This window comes from Phytophthora sojae (assembly GCF_000149755.1).
Source record: "Phytophthora sojae unplaced genomic scaffold PHYSOscaffold_7, whole genome shotgun sequence".
Lineage (NCBI taxonomy): Eukaryota > Oomycota > Peronosporomycetes > Peronosporales > Peronosporaceae > Phytophthora > Phytophthora sojae.
This window is the reverse complement of record NW_009258121.1, coordinates 1,383,179-1,403,425: the sequence shown is the minus strand read 5'-3', so window position 1 is coordinate 1,403,425 and position 20,247 is coordinate 1,383,179. Positions and strand designations below refer to the sequence as shown.

Here is a 20,247-nt window from a genome sequence, read left to right as displayed (position 1 = left end):
CGCTCACGTTTACTACCCACTGACTGGTACGCACTCAACTAGTATCTGGCACATTGGCTCTTAAAACACAACGCTTGCCTGCGGTCTGTTACGCCGAGGCTCTATCCCTCTATCACACTCGGCACCGCCTCATACGAGCGACTGGCTCCAGTAGAACATGAGCGCGTCCTCGCGCAGCATAATGAGGTTGTGTTGGTACTTGGGTAGCGAATGCACCGCCTGCGAGTCGCGGCTCAGCTCGTCCACGAACTGGGACGTGATCTTCTGGCGCTCTTCGTCGGACAAGCACACGTCCCGCAGCGGGTGGAACACCACCTGCGTCTGGACGTCGTCTTGGGCTTCGCTGTAGAATCCAAGCTGCAGCAATTCAAGCAAGAGAGAAACATCACAATTAGAGTCCGAGACATCACGACCAAGTGCATACATAAGCTTCAACGCTTGACGTACCATGCGTTGGAACTGGTCGAAGGCCGGCAATCCAAGCTTCTGCTCCCTTGCGTCCGTGTACATCCGAGCCAGAATGTAGAAGACTTGGTCTTCGTCATTAGGGGCCTGAGCGGCTCCAGCCGCTAGGCCGTTGAACTCGCCCAGGAGTTGGGAGTCGCCCTTGTCGTACTGATCAAGATTAATGCCCATGCTGGTCATCTCATTGAAGAGAGAAGTCCCGATGACGCCGTTGAAGGACGAGCCCGACTCCTGGTAGTTCTGGGGCTGCTGCTGAGGGTCGAGCGCCGGGTCGTCCTCAACGGCAGTGCTCTTGTTCATGAACAACTTCTCCGTGCTGTTGTTGCCCATCATCTCCATTTGGTTGTGGAACGCGTTGCTCTCGAACAAATTGCCGCTGGATCCCTGCTCTTGCCCGCTGTTGCCCGGGACGTTGCCTTCCGTGGTGACCTTGTTCATGTACGGGGAGATGGTCATGGACGGCCGCAGCGTAGACGACGTCGCGAGCGCTGCCATCGTTTTGGGTGATGCATCCTCCGGCTTGGAGGTGATGTTGACCGTGTTCTGCTGTACGTTGAGCGACGACGAGTCGACCACAGGGCTACTGCCGTAGCTGCTGGTACTGGTAGTCTGCTGCGCACTCATGCCCATGCTCATAGCCGCACTCTGCTGCTCAGCCATCTGCTGGTACGCTGCGTACCCACGCTGCTGTTGCTGCTGCTGTTGCTGCTGCTGTTGCTGCTGCTGTTGCTGCATCTGCTGCTGCTGGTTCATGGGCGTTCCTTCCATCTGAGAACGGTACATCATGTTGCCGTTGCCACCGTTGGGAGCGAACACGCACTGTGGGCTGTGTGAGAGCGCAGGGCCCGCCGCCAGCATGTCCACGTCATTCAGGCGACGACACTGCGGGCAGCGGTAGATCGGTCGTGCCGTATTCATGGAGCCGTCCGGGTGAATCTCGAAGCCTCCGAGTGCCCACTCCACTGCGCCAGGGCTGTTGGCAGCTCCCGCGCCTGGGGTCTGGACAGAAGCCTGCTGGTTCTGAGGCGTCTGCGGCTGCATAGGAGACACCGCACTGGTGTTGGGCTGCATCAAGTGGCTGCTCCAGGACATGGACGACATGGGCTGCTGCGGCGGCTGCTGAGCTTGCTGCTGCATCATGCCGTAACCCATGCCACTGCTCGTGGCCATGTACTTGCGCGCGCGCTGCGGGTGCGGCTCAATCATCATGCCGGCTCCGTTCATCCCCTGGGGCGAGTTCTGCGCCGCGCCGCCCATGTTCATGTACGGGGTGCGCGGGGTGCCCGCAACGCTGCGCGGAGACGCGCGCATCCCGTAGACGCCTGAGACCGCTGCCGCCGCTGCCGCCGCCGCCTGCGCGTTGAGTTTGCGCTTGTTGCGCTTGGAGCGGATGGCGATGACCGACGTGCGCGTGGGGGCGATGTCCTGGAACATGGAGCTGCCGTCCTGCTGCTCGGGGCCGATCTCGAGCATGAACGACTGGCCTTGGTGGTTCTTGGACACGTCGTCGATGCGGAACGAGATGGTGACGCGGCCGTGCGTCATGTTGGGGCGCATGTCGGGGAAGAGCCGCAGAATGCTCTGGTTCAGCACCGTGTTGCCCGACTCGTAGAGCAGCCGCACGTCCAGCGGCACGATGCGGTCCTCGAGGTACGCGCCGGGCGCGGGCACGAGCGTGAGCGCGACGGTCATGCACTTCTCGCGGCCGCCCTCGTCCTTGAACCAGACGTCGGGCGGCTGCGTCACGACCTGCAGCTTCTCCTTGACCACGTTCACGGGCGCCGAGAAGACCGACTCGATGTCGGCGTCGGCGCTACGCACCTCGAGGCAGAAGTTGCGGCCGTCGCACGTGGCCGTGAGCGTGTGCAGGCTCATGGACAGCAGCGCGAGGCCCGTGTTGGGGTCGATGCGCGCCTCCGAGGCCAGGCGCAGCACCGCGTCCTGGTCCTCCACGAGGTCGTACGTGTCATGGAAGCGGAGGGACACTTGCAGCGGCTTACGGACGCTGGTTAGAGAGACGTTTAAAGACGGTAAGAGACACCAGTTAGAGAGGGGGGACGAGAGTGGCGTAGCGGTCGCTGACACCCAACGTGAACTTACCCCGTGACTTTGGCCTTGTGCTCGTCCACGAGCTTGACGGTGGCCTGAAAGTTGACGTTCTGGTACACGTACGTGGGCACTTGCTCCGCGAACACCAGAGTCTACAGGCAGAGATAAACATTGCGTTATGAATTACCCCCTGTCCGCGAGAAAATTTCCACGGCAACACGGCAAAGAACGGAAAGCACGAGGTGTTAACCTAACTTACCTGCGGCATGGCTAATGTGCAAGTGGCAAAGTGTGCACTTGAGGTTTCGCTTCTTGCTTCCCTTCGCTCGCCCTCGGTGGGAAAGTGTGGCGTCTTCTCTGCGGTTGTGTTGGTCGTCGTCCGGTCAGCAACGGCAAAGCCACAAACTGCGTCCCGCGGGCTTCGCGCGGCTCGGAGACGATCGCGTTGGCGCGCGCACAGCGGGGAGTGAGTCTCTGCGTGAGCCGTCCGCGCCCGGGCACAAGGGGAGGGAGGCGCTGGCGGGGGCTCGTCTCTTCCTGCTTTGCCGCTCCTAGTCGATTTGGGGCGGCGCGCCACTTGCGTTCAGTATGGCGACGACTTGCAAAGTGGAGGGAAGGCGTTCCCCAGTCCGAGGCAAGAAAAAATACATTCAGCGTGGCCAGATGGGTGTGGGTAGGGGTCTGTGGCCGTGAAACCACTGCTTGCCGCGCGCAAAAGCATTAGAACAGCAGGCGTTTTGGTCATCACGCTGCAGGCGACCAGGTGCCGCGATTGGAGGTGATATGTACTGACGCCGTTGCGGCGCTTGTGTCGGGCGAGTTGAAAGTCCGCTGCTCGTCGTGTTAATCTGTTTAAGCGAAGTGGAAGGCGCCGAACTCTATAAATCCACATGCCGATTGAGTCAGGGTGGTTATTTTTGAAAATGTCCTTTGACCGTTCATTGGTTGAAAACGGGTGGGGATAGGTTTTATTTGATTTTATAACGGCAATCCTGAATACGAGCAAGTTGCCTTTTTCAACACGCGAGCCTGGCGCTTTGCGGACGATGCCGACGGCACGGCAAGGCATGTCTTGCCTTCGAGCGCGTGCACTTGTGCTGCACACGTATCTCCAGTTGAGTCCTCTTGCTCGTCGACCCACCGGCTTTTGCTGCAATTTTGCGCTTCCAAAAAGTTTCAAAGTTTAGATATTTTCGCCCAGGAGTTCAGACGTTGATGCGCTGACGCCCATGTCATAAGCAATCTCGCCGCTCTGACCGGCGCTGACCGCTGTGGGTCGGCCGCTTTGCCAATCGCGCGCCGACGATGAGGCGTGAGTGCGTCCAACGGCGGCGGCGACCAAGAGATCCTGGACGTCTGTCGGTGCCGCGGCGTCGCGGAAAGCAGCTGGGTCTCGAGCTGCGATCTCGCCTTGCCTCCTTGAAGCGGGGCGGGCGCAAGCGGCGGCGATGGCTACGCGCGGCGTCCCGAAGGTGCAGCGATCGATCGTGGGGGCGCTGCAGCAGCAGCAACGAGCTTACTAATGCCTCGCTTGGCGGCTCTGTGGACTCGGATGCGGAAGAAGCGTCGCCAACGTGTCCACGTCGCTTGTTGTAGGGCTGGGCATGCTGCCGCTTTGGCACAGCTCGCACGACGCTCGGCATGAGTAACACGATCGACCTGAGGCTTATCGGTAGACTGGAGCAACTCGTCCGAGCCCCAGCAGCTGGCGGCGCTAGATTCCTTCGCGTTGGGCTTTGCAGGGCGTTGGAACTTCCAGCGCCCGCGCGTGACAAAAACCCCGCTCGCTGCCAACACCTACGAGGTGACGAGACCGTCGGGCGTCGTCGAGGCTCGAGACCGAGGGAGGGACCCGCCACGCAATCTGCAGTCGCGCGCTAACATTTCCCGACCCTTGGGTGACTGCAATGGGTCTCGTGGGAGATCGGAAAACCGGTGGGTGTGACGACACCGCCTAACACGACCAAGTGTCGTCCAGATCGGGGAGCGCCTCTGTCAACAACGTTAGACGCTTGTCAGGCTTGCGTGCGTGCGTCCAACTTGGCGTTGACGGGCGCGCCAAGTCGCGAGCGTCGTGCAGAGCACACGCGTCGAGCACACGCGTAGCGCGATAGGCTATCGCAGATAGGCGACGGCGCCACAGCGACCTGCCAGCCTATCGAGCATGCAGCGAGTCTTACTATAATAACTCGTGTTCGAGCGCCGTTGCAAGCGCAGCAGCAGGTGCTGCGGAACCCCTGGAGTGACCATGATGGTCGAGGTCGGCTCGTACATCTTGAGCTGCATCATGCATACACAGCCGCCCGCGACTGCACAGGATTGCAAATGTAGTGTGAATGTAGAGGTACTTCGCGAAAAGTGTATGTCGGTGGCCGATGAAGCCGCACTGGTGACGAACGACCACGGCTTGGGAAAATAGGGGGTATAACGCGTTGCCATATGTATTACATGTATTGTTCTCGGGCGCGGGAAATCCGGTGTCGTTGGTAGTTTCTCTTGGCCTCCTTACTCCGGCTGCAGCGCTGGCAAAAGAAAGGAGGTTCCGCTCGTTCTGCCCGGGACGAGTTGACAGAGGTCATAATTGTCGAGGCAGCCAGCGAGGTTGTTGATGCGCCCGCTGCCATCGAGAACAAGGCCGAAAACTCAACTCAAGTTTGCATTCCTTTTTGTCCTGGTTGGATTTTTGTACAAATTGTAGAATGCGACAGGAAGTTGAAGTTACATACGAATAACAAGTGCACACACGTCACAGACCGGCATGTGACAGAAACTGTTGGACACTTCCAGCACAAGTCAAGGTTCTCCTCTCTCCAGTGCAGTTGTCCTTGTCCACGGCGTCGGGCGGTCATTACTGAATCGACCTTGTGCAGCGAAGAAGAAAACACCAGGAGCAAGCAGACAAGTGCGAGATAAAGCACAGCAAGCACCCACAGCGAATGTGCCTCCTGTTTCCGCTTGGCGACGAACTGTGTAGCTGTCTAGCAGGTGCGGCATGCGTGTCGTGCTGCCTCGCCAGCGCCGCCCAGGCACCGCTATCGGCGCGAGTGCTACTCGCCCAGACGCGTGTACGTCCAGCCGGTCGTCGTGAAGGAGTACTACCCGCCTCCACCTCCGCAGCAGCAGCAGCAAGGATACCCCTACGCAAGGCCTGTAGGCAAGGCATGATCCAGTGGGGGCAAAGTGGATTAGGCAGCGCGAAATACTCGACAGCTAACGATAGAGCTGTATGTTAGGACAGCAGCTTCCTTGGAGATATTTTTTTGATATAATATAGGTATAAAGACAATGATGTGTTATTTGGTGTTTTGTTGCATCGCTGTGCTGCTAACGGCAAAACACTCACATGTGCTAGATTGCGTTCCCGCACCGTGGGTGGCGAGTATACGTGGATCTACAGCCTTGCTGGCGGATGAATTTCCGGGGTGGGCCGCGCGAGACGGCAACTGGTGCAACGTAGACTACGTTGGTCTTCGGTGTCTGTCGGCGGCGCTCCCGAGATTGGTCGGTTGCGCGAATGCAGCATGCGGTGCAGTAAGCACCACACGCGCAGCAGAGGATGTCGTCCAGGCACATTTCACTGGTTTGTTCGCTGTTCGCTGCGGGGGAAATGAGGAAGTGAACAGCCACCGATGCTCGCGGAGCTCGCTTACAGAATTAATCACTGATATATCGAATCAAGAATCGATGCAGCCGTGTCCACAGTTCCCCGAGTCCAACGTTCATAGCTCCGAGTTTCTTCGAACGTCTGTATTTTAGGGTACTTGTACAAACGAGCAGGAGACGCACGACTATAAGCAATTCGTCTTCGATAAAACAGCGTTCATGTTTGCAGAACAAAGTGTCGCTCTGCAGTGTGCTACCAAACGAGTGCCAATCTCGGGAGGACGGAAGGCGCCGCCGACAGACACCGAAGACCAACGTAGTCTACGTTGCACCAGTTGCCGTCTCGCGCGGCCCACCCCGGAAATTCATCCGCCAGCAAGGCTGTAGATCCACGTATACTCGCCACCCACGGTGCGGGAACGCAATCTAGCACATGTGAGTGTTTTGCCGTTAGCAGCACAGCGATGCAACAAAACACCAAATAACACATCATTGTCTTTATACCTATATTATATCAAAAAAATATCTCCAAGGAAGCTGCTGTCCTAACATACAGCTCTATCGTTAGCTGTCGAGTATTTCGCGCTGCCTAATCCACTTTGCCCCCACTGGATCATGCCTTGCCTACAGGCCTTGCGTAGGGGTATCCTTGCTGCTGCTGCTGCGGAGGTGGAGGCGGGTAGTACTCCTTCACGACGACCGGCTGGACGTACACGCGTCTGGGCGAGTAGCACTCGCGCCGATAGCGGTGCCTGGGCGGCGCTGGCGAGGCAGCACGACACCTGCTAGACAGCTACACAGTTCGTCGCCAAGCGGAAACAGGAGGCACATTCGCTGTGGGTGCTTGCTGTGCTTTATCTCGCACTTGTCTGCTTGCTCCTGGTGTTTTCTTCTTCGCTGCACAAGGTCGATTCAGTAATGACCGCCCGACGCCGTGGACAAGGACAACTGCACTGGAGAGAGGAGAACCTTGACTTGTGCTGGAAGTGTCCAACAGTTTCTGTCACATGCCGGTCTGTGACGTGTGTGCACTTGTTATTCGTATGTAACTTCAACTTCCTGTCGCATTCTACAATTTGTACAAAAATCCAACCAGGACAAAAAGGAATGCAAACTTGAGTTGAGTTTTCGGCCTTGTTCTCGATGGCAGCGGGCGCATCAACAACCTCGCTGGCTGCCTCGACAATTATGACCTCTGTCAACTCGTCCCGGGCAGAACGAGCGGAACCTCCTTTCTTTTGCCAGCGCTGCAGCCGGAGTAAGGAGGCCAAGAGAAACTACCAACGACACCGGATTTCCCGCGCCCGAGAACAATACATGTAATACATATGGCAACGCGTTATACCCCCTATTTTCCCAAGCCGTGGTCGTTCGTCACCAGTGCGGCTTCATCGGCCACCGACATACACTTTTCGCGAAGTACCTCTACATTCACACTACATTTGCAATCCTGTGCAGTCGCGGGCGGCTGTGTATGCATGATGCAGCTCAAGATGTACGAGCCGACCTCGACCATCATGGTCACTCCAGGGGTTCCGCAGCACCTGCTGCTGCGCTTGCAACGGCGCTCGAACACGAGTTATTATAGTAAGACTCGCTGCATGCTCGATAGGCTGGCAGGTCGCTGTGGCGCCGTCGCCTATCTGCGATAGCCTATCGCGCTACGCGTGTGCTCGACGCGTGTGCTCTGCACGACGCTCGCGACTTGGCGCGCCCGTCAACGCCAAGTTGGACGCACGCACGCAAGCCTGACAAGCGTCTAACGTTGTTGACAGAGGCGCTCCCCGATCTGGACGACACTTGGTCGTGTTAGGCGGTGTCGTCACACCCACCGGTTTTCCGATCTCCCACGAGACCCATTGCAGTCACCCAAGGGTCGGGAAATGTTAGCGCGCGACTGCAGATTGCGTGGCGGGTCCCTCCCTCGGTCTCGAGCCTCGACGACGCCCGACGGTCTCGTCACCTCGTAGGTGTTGGCAGCGAGCGGGGTTTTTGTCACGCGCGGGCGCTGGAAGTTCCAACGCCCTGCAAAGCCCAACGCGAAGGAATCTAGCGCCGCCAGCTGCTGGGGCTCGGACGAGTTGCTCCAGTCTACCGATAAGCCTCAGGTCGATCGTGTTACTCATGCCGAGCGTCGTGCGAGCTGTGCCAAAGCGGCAGCATGCCCAGCCCTACAACAAGCGACGTGGACACGTTGGCGACGCTTCTTCCGCATCCGAGTCCACAGAGCCGCCAAGCGAGGCATTAGTAAGCTCGTTGCTGCTGCTGCAGCGCCCCCACGATCGATCGCTGCACCTTCGGGACGCCGCTTGCGCCCGCCCCGCTTCAAGGAGGCAAGGCGAGATCGTAGCTCGAGACCCAGCTGCTTTCCGCGACGCCAGGGCAACTTCAACGTTTGAATTCGTGATAACGGGCACTGGGAACGCGAAAGGAGATTATACAACGTGGTGTTGTAGGGGTTTCCGCAAGGATTCGCTCTCTGCGCAGCTACGCACTGCGTGTGGACGAAATTTTCCTGCTTAGTTTTTGCGGAATGTGCCGCACCAGCTCCAAACGATAAACACAGGAGCACTCACAACTTGTCGGATACGTGTAGCTGCCAACGGTATGGAACTACAGCTCAGTCGGGCACTGCGGACTGCTGTGACGTCCACGACGGCAGTAGCGCAAAGGTGGTCGAGCACTGCTCGACGAGCACGTGGCTGAAAGCTCAGCTCGAAAAGATCAAAGTTTGTGATGAGTGATCCCAGCAAGGCCAGCAGCAGTGGAAAGGTTGTTCTGATGGATCAGTAATTGCAACATGCACCCATGAGGAGGAAGTTTCCAACGAGCGGCAAAATCCACGCCCCGGAAATCCATCCTGGAGCCCCCGCACATGGAGTGCTTCCTTCGCGACGGCAGCTCAAATCTCTACAAGCCTACAAGTTAACAAGACCAGCTTACAGAAGACGGAAGATGTGCGACGGTGAATGTGACGCTGGCTGCGACTGCGATTGCGACTGCTGTGACTGCGACTGCTTCGACTGTAGCTGCTGCAATTCACCTGGTTGTCTGATGCTGAAATGCTGCGGGGATTGCTGCGACTGCGTGGGCGACTGCTGTGCCAGCAGCTGCAGCAGCAGTACCGGGGGCTGGAGCTGCAGCCGCGCGACGAGCACCACAGCCCAGAATCCTCCCAATACCAGTACCGGCGGTATTCCTGAGATCATTCCGTTCGCAGTCGTGATTTCTCCAATTCGTGACAAGCCGCCCGCGTATTTTGACTGAGTTCACTAGGCTCGACACCAACGATCCAGTCGTACCCACCTGCCACAGGCAAGTTGCCCCAACCTAAACTAAACAGAAGTACAGACCACGCATTTCAAGAATCCGATGAGGTTCGTTCATAAGCTGTACCCATCCGGTACGAGGACCATAGCGACCAGTTCCGAACTTGCCAGCCTCTATTCAATATCGGATACTAATAGTAATGTGCGACTGCGACTGCAACCTCGACTGCTGTGACTGCGGGTGCTGGGACTGTGGATGCTGCGAGTGCGCCCTGCTCGACGGGATCGCCGACGTCTTCAACTGTTGCTTCAGCGCGTGCAACTGCAACTGCAATTCCTGCAACTGTGACTACAGCCGAGCCGACAGCACAAGCGCGACTCCTGCTGTGCCCCAAAATCCTGTGCCCCGCATGATCATCCCAGAGATCCCTTCTTACGCTAGCTTGCACCCGCCGAGTCAGCAAGCGCTCTGAAAGATCGTACACACCCGACGCGCTGCCGATGCAAGGCCTGCAGACCGAAACACCTAACTACAGTCTGTATCCCAGGCCCAAATGCCTACACGATGAACAAAGCTATGCCGGTTGCAAGTTTGCATTCATGTGTTGCCTGCTATTTCAGTGTATGAGCTTGTCGGCTGTGGTGATCTGGCACAAGGGGGGGGGGGGGGCTGCGGTAATGAGCGCATCACCCGACATCCGACTTGGAAATCCCTACGACAGCACCTACGCCGCTGCCGCTCGCCCGCATAATTGATCGAGCCTCCAACACCGCAAGACTCCAGTCTATTTGAAAAATCGCTTCGCTCATGTGTGACGACTGCAACTTCGAGTGCTGCGACTGTGACTGCTGTGGCTGCGATTGCGACTGCACGTGCTGCGACTGGCTGATTGCTTGCTGTCATTGCTGCGACTGCTGCTTCGGCGACAGAGGTTGCTGTCGCAGCACTTTAACCGGCACGACTGCCTCACCTCCCGCGACGCGATACATGTATTCTGCAACCCACGCGACCATTTCAGAGATCCAACCAGTCGCAGTCTCGCTATCTCCACCTCGATCGTAACTCGGATGCACCGGTAAACTATTATAGGGGCATACAAGCCAACGCGCGATTCCCATCACATGCAACAACGAAATAAATACTTCGTGTGTATCATGTTGAGCTTTTTGCAGGCAATCCAGCCCTGGCATGCTCCATCTTTCGCCCTCATATCTCAGCGCCAAAAGGAAAAGAAACGTTACGACCACCGAGTTAGCCCAACCGACTGAGAACTCCTGCTAGGTGGAGCCATTTCTCATCTGAGCTGCGCCGCGTGAGCCTCTCGCAATGTGCGACTGCAACTGCAAGCTGGACTGCAGCGGATGCGACTGCGATTGCTGCGACTGCGGCTGCTGTGACGGCGACTGGGGCTGCTGCGAGTGCGTCGGTGCGTTCACGAGCTGCTTCCGCTGCACCTGCGGCTGCGAGTACAACGACTGCTGCTTCAACGACGCCGACTCGAGCGAGTCTTTCTCGTGGGCAACGCGGAGAGCGTCCAGTTCAAGCTTCCCCGACGTCGCTCCGTTCCCGATCATGCTCTCACCGACGATCAAGCGCGCGTCCAAGTGGCTGCACCACCATTTCGACTAAGCGGTGGCACGACGCAGCCCGCAGCACCAGCCTGGGAGTCCCAGGCATCAAGCGTGGCCAAGGAGTAAATCCTATAAACACTTGTAGATTCAGAGCTGATCGTACATCAGCACCGTACTAGAGACCGGGCGGCAGTGTAAAAACGAGGAGGGCTTAGAGAGACCGTTTGCAACCGTAGCGAAGCGTAGGTCTGCAATGGTCGGCGCGCAGCCCGGAGTAGGTGCCCTGACAAGGAGTTACAATCTATTTTTCGTGGCCTTGCCGGCGACGAGCGAAGCGTAGTACACCGTGCAAACGACACGCATGAGTAGGCCGAAGGCCGGGGTGTGCCTAACGATTTGCATGATATGGTGCCACTGTACATTATGCAGTGCTGAAGTGCGGTCGGACAGTGTTTATGAACACTTTCAGTGCTGGTGGTAGTTTTTGTCGTGGCCGGGGCAGGTCCTCGTGGCCAAGATCCTCTGAATCTACCGGCGTTCATCCTCTGAACGCCGGTGGGTAGATATTCTGCAGAGACTGAACATTCGGACATATATCGCTACATGTCGCATATAGTATAAAGGGTGTAATATCTATCTTTACTAAGTACTGTCAAAACGGATTTAACCGTATTCAACAGGGATTCAGTACTTGAAGGAACAAATTAAAACTTGCGGACGCCAGTTTCTGGACAGGAGGTTCAATACTGGCGTCAAGTGTGCACACGTCGCAGAGCACAGCATAAATTGAATCACGGTCTCCGTTGGACAGCGGAAAATCCAAGCGCAGCCATCTCGGAGACCTGCTCGGTGTCATTCCGCGTTCTGCCTCGAAGCACCGAACAGTCTGAAGCTCCAACCAAAGCCACCGATCAACAGACAGACAGACATGTGCATCCCCATCTGCATCCCGTGCGACGACGACTTCGCCTGCTGCCTGTGCGGCTCGCTCACCGCGCTCTGCTGCTGCTGCGGGGGCGACGACCGCCGGCGCCACGACCACCACCGCCACGCGCCGCCGCCGGACCGCGTGGTGTACGTGAACCCCGTCGTCGTGCAGCGAGGGCCCCCGCACCACGGCTACCCGCCGCACCACGGCGGCTACTACGACCGAGTGTAAGCGAAGCAAGACAAGAAGAGAACACCCTCAAGACCCGTCGCTTTCACAGCCTCAAGACTGCCGAGGCAAGTCGCTCGTGCCCTCCCACGGCTGTACAGTATTTAGTATTAGATTAGAAGCTCGATCGATAGCCGCTGCCTGCAAGAACGGCAGTAGCTACGGAATACACGGATTTTGACCCCTAGTCTCCCGAGCTGCTGTACATCGCCATTGACCGGCCTTCGCTCGGCTAAGTGCAGTGATCGCAATACATGTACTGCAGAGCTCTGACAGGTAAATGCGTTCCTGATCGGTGGCTACTGAGTTATCGGCGAAGACTTTGCTGTCCGACTGAAGACTGCTGTAAAGGGGATCTACAGACTGTACGCTACAGTACAATGCTGTCACAGCAACATCGACTCCTCCACGATAGTACGAGGCGATTTTGACTACATGTACATGTACATACCGGTACTCGACGGGGGCAATGCTACATGTACATGTAGAGCGTGCACAGCGCGCTGCGCTTGATTGCCAGTTCCCCCACTCTCGTACCGTCATCCCGGCACCGCATTGACCAGCAGATTCTTGCAAAAAACCGTGTTTCGCTCGCGCATGTCTCGCTCGAGGTTGCACACACGTCACAGATGCTTGTGATCGGCCCGCGCGAGCATAGCGCCGAGAATCCACGCTCGGCACGAGAGGTGTTCCTCCGCAGCTGTACTGTACACCCACGTCTCCGACTCAACCACTCGCTGGTCTCCATTCCTCAAACCGCCACCAAAGACTCACAACACCAAAGACCCAATGTGCATCCCTTGCTGCTGCGACGACGGCCCCGGACCTGACGGGTGCTGCGATCTGTGCGGCCCCGGCCCCTGCTGCGACTGCGGAGGCCCTTGCTGCGGAGACTGCTGCGGAGACTTGGACTGCTGCCTCTGCGGAGCTCTGACTGCCTGCTGCTGCTGCGGAGGTGGCGGTCGCGACCGCCATGACCGAGGCCCTCCTCCGCCCGAGAGCGTTGTGTACGTGAACCCCGTGGTTGTTCAGGGAGGCCCTCCCCCGCCGCCGCCCCACCGCGGCTACTACTGAGCTGAGCGTGAAGAGCTTAGAGAAACGAAGGGATCAAGAGAAGCTGAACGCGATTCCAGCCACGACCACCTACCACTGCGTGTGTACACTAGAGCAGCTCAAACGGAAGCTCCCCCACTCGTGAATCCACGAAATATAAGCGTTGAAACAATGGAGCTGCGTTTGTGTAACAACCAGAACCAGACTCGTCGTGTACAGGTATGCGGTTTCCAGGCTGGCAAAGCAGAACACGACAGCTTAAAGCCAAGCTCTTTCTTGGGAATATGTTAGTTTCGTTCGTCTAGCTCTGAGCTCATAGATAGCAGTCCGCCGATCGCGGCGGCAGGTTCGCTCTCGAGTTGTGGAGCAGTCTTGGGAGTCTGTAAACACCGCGACTGCCCTCCGTTGCGTCTCCACTGAAGTCCTTCTCCTCACCCAGAAAGACCCGGTACACAAAGGCCGGCACGGCCAGCGTCATGTCCAGGCCCCCGAGTTTCTCCAGCCGGAACCAGGCGTCTTGACTCAGCGGTTGCCGCACTTTGAGCACCAATTCGTTGCCCTCTTCCTCCCCTCCAGGCGAGAAAATGTTGCCGCGGTCGTCCGAAGAAGACGAGGAGGAAGACGAAGCCTCCAGCTCCTCGATCGAGTGCGGCACCCACTGGCACTGGCCCGCCTTGTCGTCACGGTTAACAACCCTCCTAGCCGCTCTCTCCTGCCCTAAACTGGTGTCTCTGGAGCGCGCGCTGCCGAGGTCCAGCGTCACGCAGTCGGCCTCCAGCGCCTCGGGGCGCCGCAGCTCCGCGTGCTTAAGGCTCTGGCGCCGCATCCGCGCGTGCATCTGCGCCTCGAAGACGTTGCGCACCGCCTTCTCGCGCTCTTGCTGGCGCCAGCGGCGTCTCCGCCCGATCATCGTCTTGGGCACGAGGAAGGCGAAGGCCTCCCGCTGCTCGATGTAGCTGCTCGCCAGTGTTGCCGCTGGTTACTGGAAGAGGAAACGCAACGCGCGTCGAGTGGCAACGAGCCCGCGCGTTCGCTTCTGCTTCTGCCAACTGAAGGCTGCAATCAGACCAGCAGCGATGCGATCGCGCCACGCCGCGCCTGCTGGCAGTAGCGGAGGGCACCGGCAGATAATTGAGCGCCGAGGAAACCTGCCACTTGCCACTTCAACACAGCCCGGATGGCTACGCCGCAAAAAGCTGCACTTTTACAGTTGTGTGGCGTACACAAAATCCGCCCGGATACTTTTATCCCGATCTTGCCTACTATCCTTTTTGCAAAAACCATTCGACAAATACAAATGTGCGCGCGTCACAGATTAATCATCTGGTCTGCTGGCGAAATGCGTTGGACATTCCGCGCTGAATATCCACACGGCTGGACCTGCAGTGCAGGTCTTGGCAACATGCTCTGCTGGCGGCTCCGTCTCCGTTAAGTCGGCGGCCAGCAGCTCCTCACTCTTCAATTTGCGACCAGGCCCCACCACAACCCCCTCTCACCACCTGCTCAGCCATGTGCATCCCCATTTGCCTCGCGTGCGACGACATGGCCTGCTGCCTCTGCGGCTCGCTCACCGCCTGCTGCTGTTGCGGCGGCGGCAACGACCGTCGTGACGACTACAATCGCCGCCCGCCCCCGCAGCAGCGCGTCGTGTACGTGCAGCCAGTGGTCGTGCAGCAAGGACCCCCGCGTCGCCATGGACACCACGGTCGCCACTGAGCCAAGGTCAACCAATTGACAAGCAATGGTCCAGTCAGTTGCTGCCGCTGAAGCAGCCACAAGACCAACCGGCGGATAACTGAAGTCCGCACGACAACCAGGAAGACAGCGGCCAGTCGCAGATGTACACTAGGAAACTGAACAAATGACTCAAAGTTTTTGCCTTGAAAAGGTGTTGTTGGTTCATACGCTTCATTCGCAGATAAAACATCGAGACGACAATATGCATACTCATCTCGCTCCGTGTCCGCAGCCATTTTACGCCTGGTGGAGGCGGTTCTCGCGCTCCTGGAGCTGGCGCCGCAGCATCTTGCCGGACGCGTTCTTGGGGATGGCCTCGATGAACTGCACCTCGCGCACCTTCTTAAAGGGGGCGACGTTCTCGGCCATGTAGTCCATGATGTCCTGCGGCGTCGGGCGGTCGGGGCTGTCTGGGTTCTTGAGCACCACGAAAGCCTTGGGGATCTCCTCGCCCATGTCGTTGCGTCCGCGCACGCAGCAGCAGTCGGCGATGGCCGGGTGGTGGTTCAGGACGTCCTCCAGCTCGCCCGGTGCGACCTGGTGGCCCTTGTACTTGATGAGCTCCTTGGCGCGGTCGATGACGAACACGAAGCCGTCGTCGTCGATGTAACCAATGTCCCCCGTGCGAAGGAATCCGTCCTCCGTGAAGATGTTCTGGTTGGCCTCGTGGTTGTTCTCGTACCCGAGCATGACTTGCGGCCCGCGGTACAGCAGCTCGCCCTCGTGGTTCGGCGGCAGGTCTCGGTCCGTGCTCATGCAGCGCACGCGCAGCTCCGTGTTCGGCACCAGTCGTCCGGCACTGCCCTGTTAACCACAACAACGAAGAACACGGTTTAGCTGCATGAATTGGGACGAGTTCATGAAAGGATCGACACTTGTCGTACGGGTTTGCGAGTGTTGTCTTCGCCGTAGTTGACCGCAGGGCTCAGCTCCGTCATGCCGTAGATCTGCTTCACGTTGAGACCCAGGCGCTTGTGCACCGTGCTCTCCACCTGCTTGCCGATGGGGGCTCCACCTGACACAACGAACTCGGTTGCTGAGAGGTCGAACTCCTCCACCATCGGGTGGTGCGCCAGGAACAGCACTGCAGGAGGTGCAATGTGGGCTGTGCGGATCTGCAGATATGGCAATGAGTGTTAATACAGGCAGAGATTGAAGAAGTGGAAGCTAGACTGACTCACCTTGTACGTGGACAACGCGTTGAGGAACGTGTCCGGCATGAACCTCGGCAGGATGACGATGCTCTTGGCTTGGAGGATGCTGAGGTGGATGAGCATCATGCCGTAGATGTGGAAGAAGGGCACGAGGCCCAGGAAGTTGTCGCCCTCAGGCTCCACATGGCTGACCTGCAGAGCGTTGGCCAGTAGGTTTCTGGCGCTCAGGCCGACGCCCTTGGGGTTGCCCGTGGTCCCGCTGGAGAACGGCAGCATGAGCTTCAGGTTCGGGTCCACGCGCTCGTAGAAGAAGTCGTGCTCGGTCTGCGCCGCCATGTCGTTGATGCTCTTGAGGCCGAGCGTCTCCGTGGCCTCCGAGCTCCCCATAGTGAACGTGACGGCATTGCTCAGCCCCGCCATGGCCGCGGCCTCCACGGCCGTCGTCTCCAGCTGCTTGTGCGTGACCAGGAACTTGGCCCTCGAGTGCGAGAGCTGGTAGGCCAACTCGTTGGGCACGAACAGCGGCGAGGCGGGCGAGCAGACGGCCCCCATGCCGGTGAGTGCCAGCACCACCATGGGGTACTCGATGCAGTTGAACGAGTGCAGCACCACGACGTCGCCCCTGCGCACGCCCTCTTGGGCGAACGAGGCCGCGAGGCGCCGCGCCCCCGTGAAGAGCTCGCGGAACGAGACGCTCCGGTGCGTGAGGCCGCACACGAAGGCGGGCTTGTCCCCGTTGACGCGCGCCTGGCGCTCCGCCACCTCCCAGATCGTGTGCTCCGGGATCTCGACGTCTGCGTGCGGCGAGCGGTGCACGATGCGGTCGAAGGCCTCGCTCGGGTCTGGCAGGTTGGCCACGTGCTCGGCCGCCGCGGAGGACGAGAAGTTGGCCAGGCTGGGCGTCGTGATGCCCCGCGCGAGCACTTGCTGGGCCAAAGCCCCGCCCAGCGCCCGACTGCCACGGCGGACTGCGAGAGACGGACGGGTCCGAAGCACGGGAGTGGGGGGACGCTCCACTACGAGACGCAGCACGCGCTTCGCCAGCATTGGTCAAGGTGGATGTAGGGGGTTGATGTGGTCCGAAGTGACCTGAGCTCCAGGCGACCGAAGCGAGAATGAGAGCGGAGATGCTGGTCAAAGGAGAGGGGTCAGATGACCGTCCATGTTGAAGTTGATGTTTGTCAGAAGCTGGTACTATCGAATGACAAGATATGACATTGGACGAGTTTCTTGTGGTCGGTTTGTAGAGTGGAGGCGTGCTTGATGCGCGGAAAGTGGCTTGTTCGACTTGCAAGAAGGGCTGGGAAAGCGTATTAGAGGTGTGAGCGCTGGTGGAGGGATTGGACGAGAAGCAGGGGATGCAGGCATTTGCCGTTAGTACCAACCTTTGTCGCTTCAAGAGGTAAGCACTGCTTGCGTGTACAAGGATGCCCTGGGTTTAACACGTACGGTATCGCCGGAAAATGGCTTCAACGCTTGCGCCCGAGACGATGGCAGCGATCTAGGCACCGATTCGCTTCGTCTACGGCTTATAGACGCTCTAGGCTCCGAGGGGGGAGCGCTCCTGGCCTCACATCGAGGCCTCCACGCGCGGTAGCGGCTTGAACTTCGGCAGCTGCTGGATCTTGACTTCCGGGTATCAGATACCGCCGGATCACTTCCCCCTCCAGCTTGGTGCGTGAGCACTGTAGACTAGCGGCTACACCGCGGGTATTGCCATCTTCCGACGGCGCTTCTTCGGCACCGGCAACGCGGTAGCGACCGTCGGCAGGCGGTCAGCCAGCGCGTCCAGTGCCTCCGTCATGTGGAGTCTGTCGGGGTCGTCAGGCTTCTCATCGACGAAGCGGGCGAAGAGAACCGGCACGTCCTCCTTGATGGCCTCAGCCGGCTCCCAGGAGGTCTCGACCTCATCCAGACCAAACCACTTCACTTGCAATTCCCACTGCTGCGTGTCGGGGCTGAGCCGACACGCTCTAAGGGCCTCCACCAGGGCGCCACCTTCTCCGTGAACGGCCTGCTCCGTGAGTTCTTCGACCTGGCCGCGCGCAGCCTCACGGTAAAGCTGCAGCCGCGCAGCGTGGCGAATGGTGATGGCGTACGGCTCGATGAGGTCTTGTACCTCAAATGTGTAGTCGTTGAGGGCCCGCACGATCCTCTTTGGCCCACGCCAGACCAGCGCCAACTTGTTCCCGCTTTGGCCGTCGCGACCAGGACAAAATCGCCCTCGGTGAAACGAGGCAGCGTGACGCCTTGGCGTCGAGCTACACGCGCCCTAGCAGCGCGCTTGCGTTTCTCACTCGCAGCAGTCATCTCAGCATGCATGCCGTCCAGGGCTACACGCACTGTCTCCAGATGCTCCCTCACCTGGATGTCGACCCAGTCGACCGTCGTGGTCACGGCTTCTCGGGGGTGCAAAATGCTGGTCAGCTGTGTTCCACCTGGCAGCGCTGTAAAAGCTGTCAACGGCGACTTGCCGATCAGCCTGTCGGCCGGCATTTGGTTCAGTGCCCCCTGGACTACTGTTAGCACCCGTGGCCAGTCCTCGACGCGTAAGCGACGCTCTCGGTTCACCACTTCCACCGTACCATTGGCCCACGGTGTGTAGGCCGTGGTGAAGTGGTGGTGCGCCCCAAGGGCGCGCTGCAGCTCCGCGATGACTTGGTTGTGGAAGTGGGCTCCTTGATCGGAGACCCACTGTCGGACGACACCGAACCGCTTAAACCAGTCCAGCAGCGACTGGTAGACCTCATCACTTGTAGCTTGGACGCAGGTCACCAGCTCTACATAGCCGCTCATATTGTCCTTGAGGACAAGGACGTACTTGAGACCCCCCGCGCCTTCCGCCATCGATAAGAAGTCGAAGTGCAGCTGCTCGTTGGGCTTGGTCGCCCACAACGTCTCGCCCAGCGGCCGGGGGATCTTCCCAGCCGCAGTGGCCATGCAGTGCATACACTCGCTGACGAACACCGCCACGTCCTTGCGCAGCGAGCACCACGAGAACAGGTCCTCTAGTGCCTTCGCGGTGGTCTTGGCTCCACGATGGCCGGCAGCACCAGCATGCGCAACCACACATAGTCGTAGCTGCAGCTCCACAGCATCATCGGGGATCCACACGCGCTCGACCGCTAGCAAGAAAAGCCGCCGGTCATCCGACCAGCACAGCGGCGGCTGGCTTGGCTCCATCGAGTCCTTGACCCTTCTCGCGAGCTGGGTCGCCCTGATCTCGTCCTCACTGGACCACACGAAGTCGACAGCCTCGAGTGGGCTGACGCGTTCAACAGCCGCCAGTCTTGGCATCCTGTCACCGGTTGGCGCTGCCGTAGGCATCTTCGTGGCGCCCCAGCGGCTCAGGAGGTCGCCCCACACGTTGGCCTCTCCCGGCACGTGTTCAATAACGTAGGTGAAGCTCAGCAGCGACAGAGCCCATCGCTGCAACTTGTCTGCCTGATAGCGAGCCATCGCAGTGTCAGGCCCGTACGGTGTGAAGATGTAGACGAGGTTGCGGTGGTCCGTATACAGACGGAAACCACCAGGACGGAGAAGCAGGTACTCCAGCCTGCGCGTCGCCTCCACAATGGCGTACGCCTCCTTCTCGATCGTCGGCCAGCGGCTCGACGCGTCCACAAAGCGCCCACTTAGGAATGCCAGGGGGCGATGGTGCTGCTGTTCCAGTGGCAGCTGGACCTCACCTGGCTCCAACTGCGTAGCCACGACTCCCCACGAGTCTTGGCTGGCGTCGGTATACAGGCACACCTCAGCTGTCGGGCTCGGGTGTGCCAGCGGTACCATCTTCAGCAGCGCAGCCTTCACAGCGGCAAGGTCCGCGAGCTGCGGGTCGCCCCAGCCGATCTGGTCCAACGGGAACTTGGCGAGCTTGACCTTCTTCCGCGATCCTGCCGCCTTCATCGCCTCCTCCAGTACGGCAGACAGACCGGCTGTCAGTCGGTTGTACTCTGGAATGCTCTGTCACATCCAGTTCACGGCGCACAGGAACTGTTGCAGATCGCCAGCCGTCTGCGGCGGCTGCATCTCAACGAGTCCTTGCACGCGGTCAGGGCAGTGGCGTACGCCAGCAGCGGACACCATCTTACCGCACCACTTGACTTCAATCTCGAAGAAGTCACACTTCTTAGCATGCAGCTTCAGCCCGTAGGCTTCACACCTAGCCAACACCTGGTCCAGCAGCTGC

At 59.0% G+C, this 20,247-nt stretch overlaps 6 protein-coding genes across 6 annotated transcripts; 3 read left to right on the top strand and 3 right to left on the bottom strand.

The window, feature by feature from the left end:
- Window positions 1-125: 125 nt before the first annotated feature.
- PHYSODRAFT_347286 (hypothetical protein) lies at window positions 126-9,488 on the bottom strand. Its single transcript, XM_009533949.1, has 12 exons — window positions 9,061-9,488; window positions 8,303-8,382; window positions 8,213-8,260; window positions 8,060-8,142; window positions 7,796-7,961; window positions 6,746-6,879; window positions 4,704-4,794; window positions 4,479-4,629; window positions 3,740-4,010; window positions 2,566-2,666; window positions 448-2,470; window positions 126-357 (listed from the first exon to the last, which is right to left on the bottom strand). The coding sequence occupies exons 1-12, from the start codon at window positions 9,324-9,326 to the stop codon at window positions 130-132; spliced, it is 3,642 nt and encodes a 1,213-aa protein (XP_009532244.1). The 5' UTR covers window positions 9,327-9,488; the 3' UTR covers window positions 126-129.
- Window positions 9,489-10,713: 1,225 nt separating this feature from the next.
- PHYSODRAFT_336398 (hypothetical protein) lies at window positions 10,714-11,016 on the top strand (the record flags this gene model as incomplete). Its single annotated transcript, XM_009533948.1, has 1 exon — window positions 10,714-11,016. The coding sequence occupies one exon, from the start codon at window positions 10,714-10,716 to the stop codon at window positions 11,014-11,016; it is 303 nt and encodes a 100-aa protein (XP_009532243.1).
- An 813-nt stretch (window positions 11,017-11,829) lies between these two features.
- Window positions 11,830-12,301, top strand: PHYSODRAFT_286894 (hypothetical protein). Its single transcript, XM_009533947.1, has one exon. It carries the CDS (start codon window positions 11,887-11,889, stop codon window positions 12,115-12,117), a length of 231 nt encoding a protein of 76 aa, XP_009532242.1. The 5' UTR covers window positions 11,830-11,886; the 3' UTR covers window positions 12,118-12,301.
- A 576-nt stretch (window positions 12,302-12,877) lies between these two features.
- PHYSODRAFT_286893 (hypothetical protein) lies at window positions 12,878-13,336 on the top strand. Its single transcript, XM_009533946.1, has one exon. It carries the CDS (start codon window positions 12,904-12,906, stop codon window positions 13,186-13,188), a length of 285 nt encoding a protein of 94 aa, XP_009532241.1. The 5' UTR covers window positions 12,878-12,903; the 3' UTR covers window positions 13,189-13,336.
- A 144-nt stretch (window positions 13,337-13,480) lies between these two features.
- PHYSODRAFT_517859 (hypothetical protein) lies at window positions 13,481-14,077 on the bottom strand (the record flags this gene model as incomplete). Its single annotated transcript, XM_009533945.1, has 2 exons — window positions 13,481-13,737; window positions 13,891-14,077. The coding sequence occupies 2 exons, from the start codon at window positions 14,075-14,077 to the stop codon at window positions 13,481-13,483; spliced, it is 444 nt and encodes a 147-aa protein (XP_009532240.1).
- A 1,064-nt stretch (window positions 14,078-15,141) lies between these two features.
- Window positions 15,142-17,105, bottom strand: PHYSODRAFT_250769 (hypothetical protein; the record flags this gene model as incomplete). The annotated part of the gene is made up of 4 exons (XM_009533944.1): window positions 15,142-15,708; window positions 15,789-16,019; window positions 16,086-16,430; window positions 16,494-17,105. The coding sequence occupies 4 exons, from the start codon at window positions 17,103-17,105 to the stop codon at window positions 15,142-15,144; spliced, it is 1,755 nt and encodes a 584-aa protein (XP_009532239.1).
- Window positions 17,106-20,247: the final 3,142 nt, after the last annotated feature.

Excerpts from the sequence above, each read along its gene's own strand:
- PHYSODRAFT_347286 (XM_009533949.1), bottom strand. The coding sequence starts at position 9,326 with ATGATCTCAGGAATACCGCCGGTACTGGTATTGGGAGGATTCTGGGCT. Across the intron at positions 4,630-4,703 it reads GCAACGGCGCTCGAACACGA|CCTATCGCGCTACGCGTGTG; the intron begins GTTATTATAGTA and ends TATCTGCGATAG. Across the intron at positions 4,011-4,478 it reads CCCGATCTGGACGACACTTG|CGCCCCCACGATCGATCGCT; the intron begins GTCGTGTTAGGC and ends CTGCTGCTGCAG.
- PHYSODRAFT_286894 (XM_009533947.1), top strand. The coding sequence starts at position 11,887 with ATGTGCATCCCCATCTGCATCCCGTGCGACGACGACTTCGCCTGCTGC.
- PHYSODRAFT_286893 (XM_009533946.1), top strand. The coding sequence starts at position 12,904 with ATGTGCATCCCTTGCTGCTGCGACGACGGCCCCGGACCTGACGGGTGC.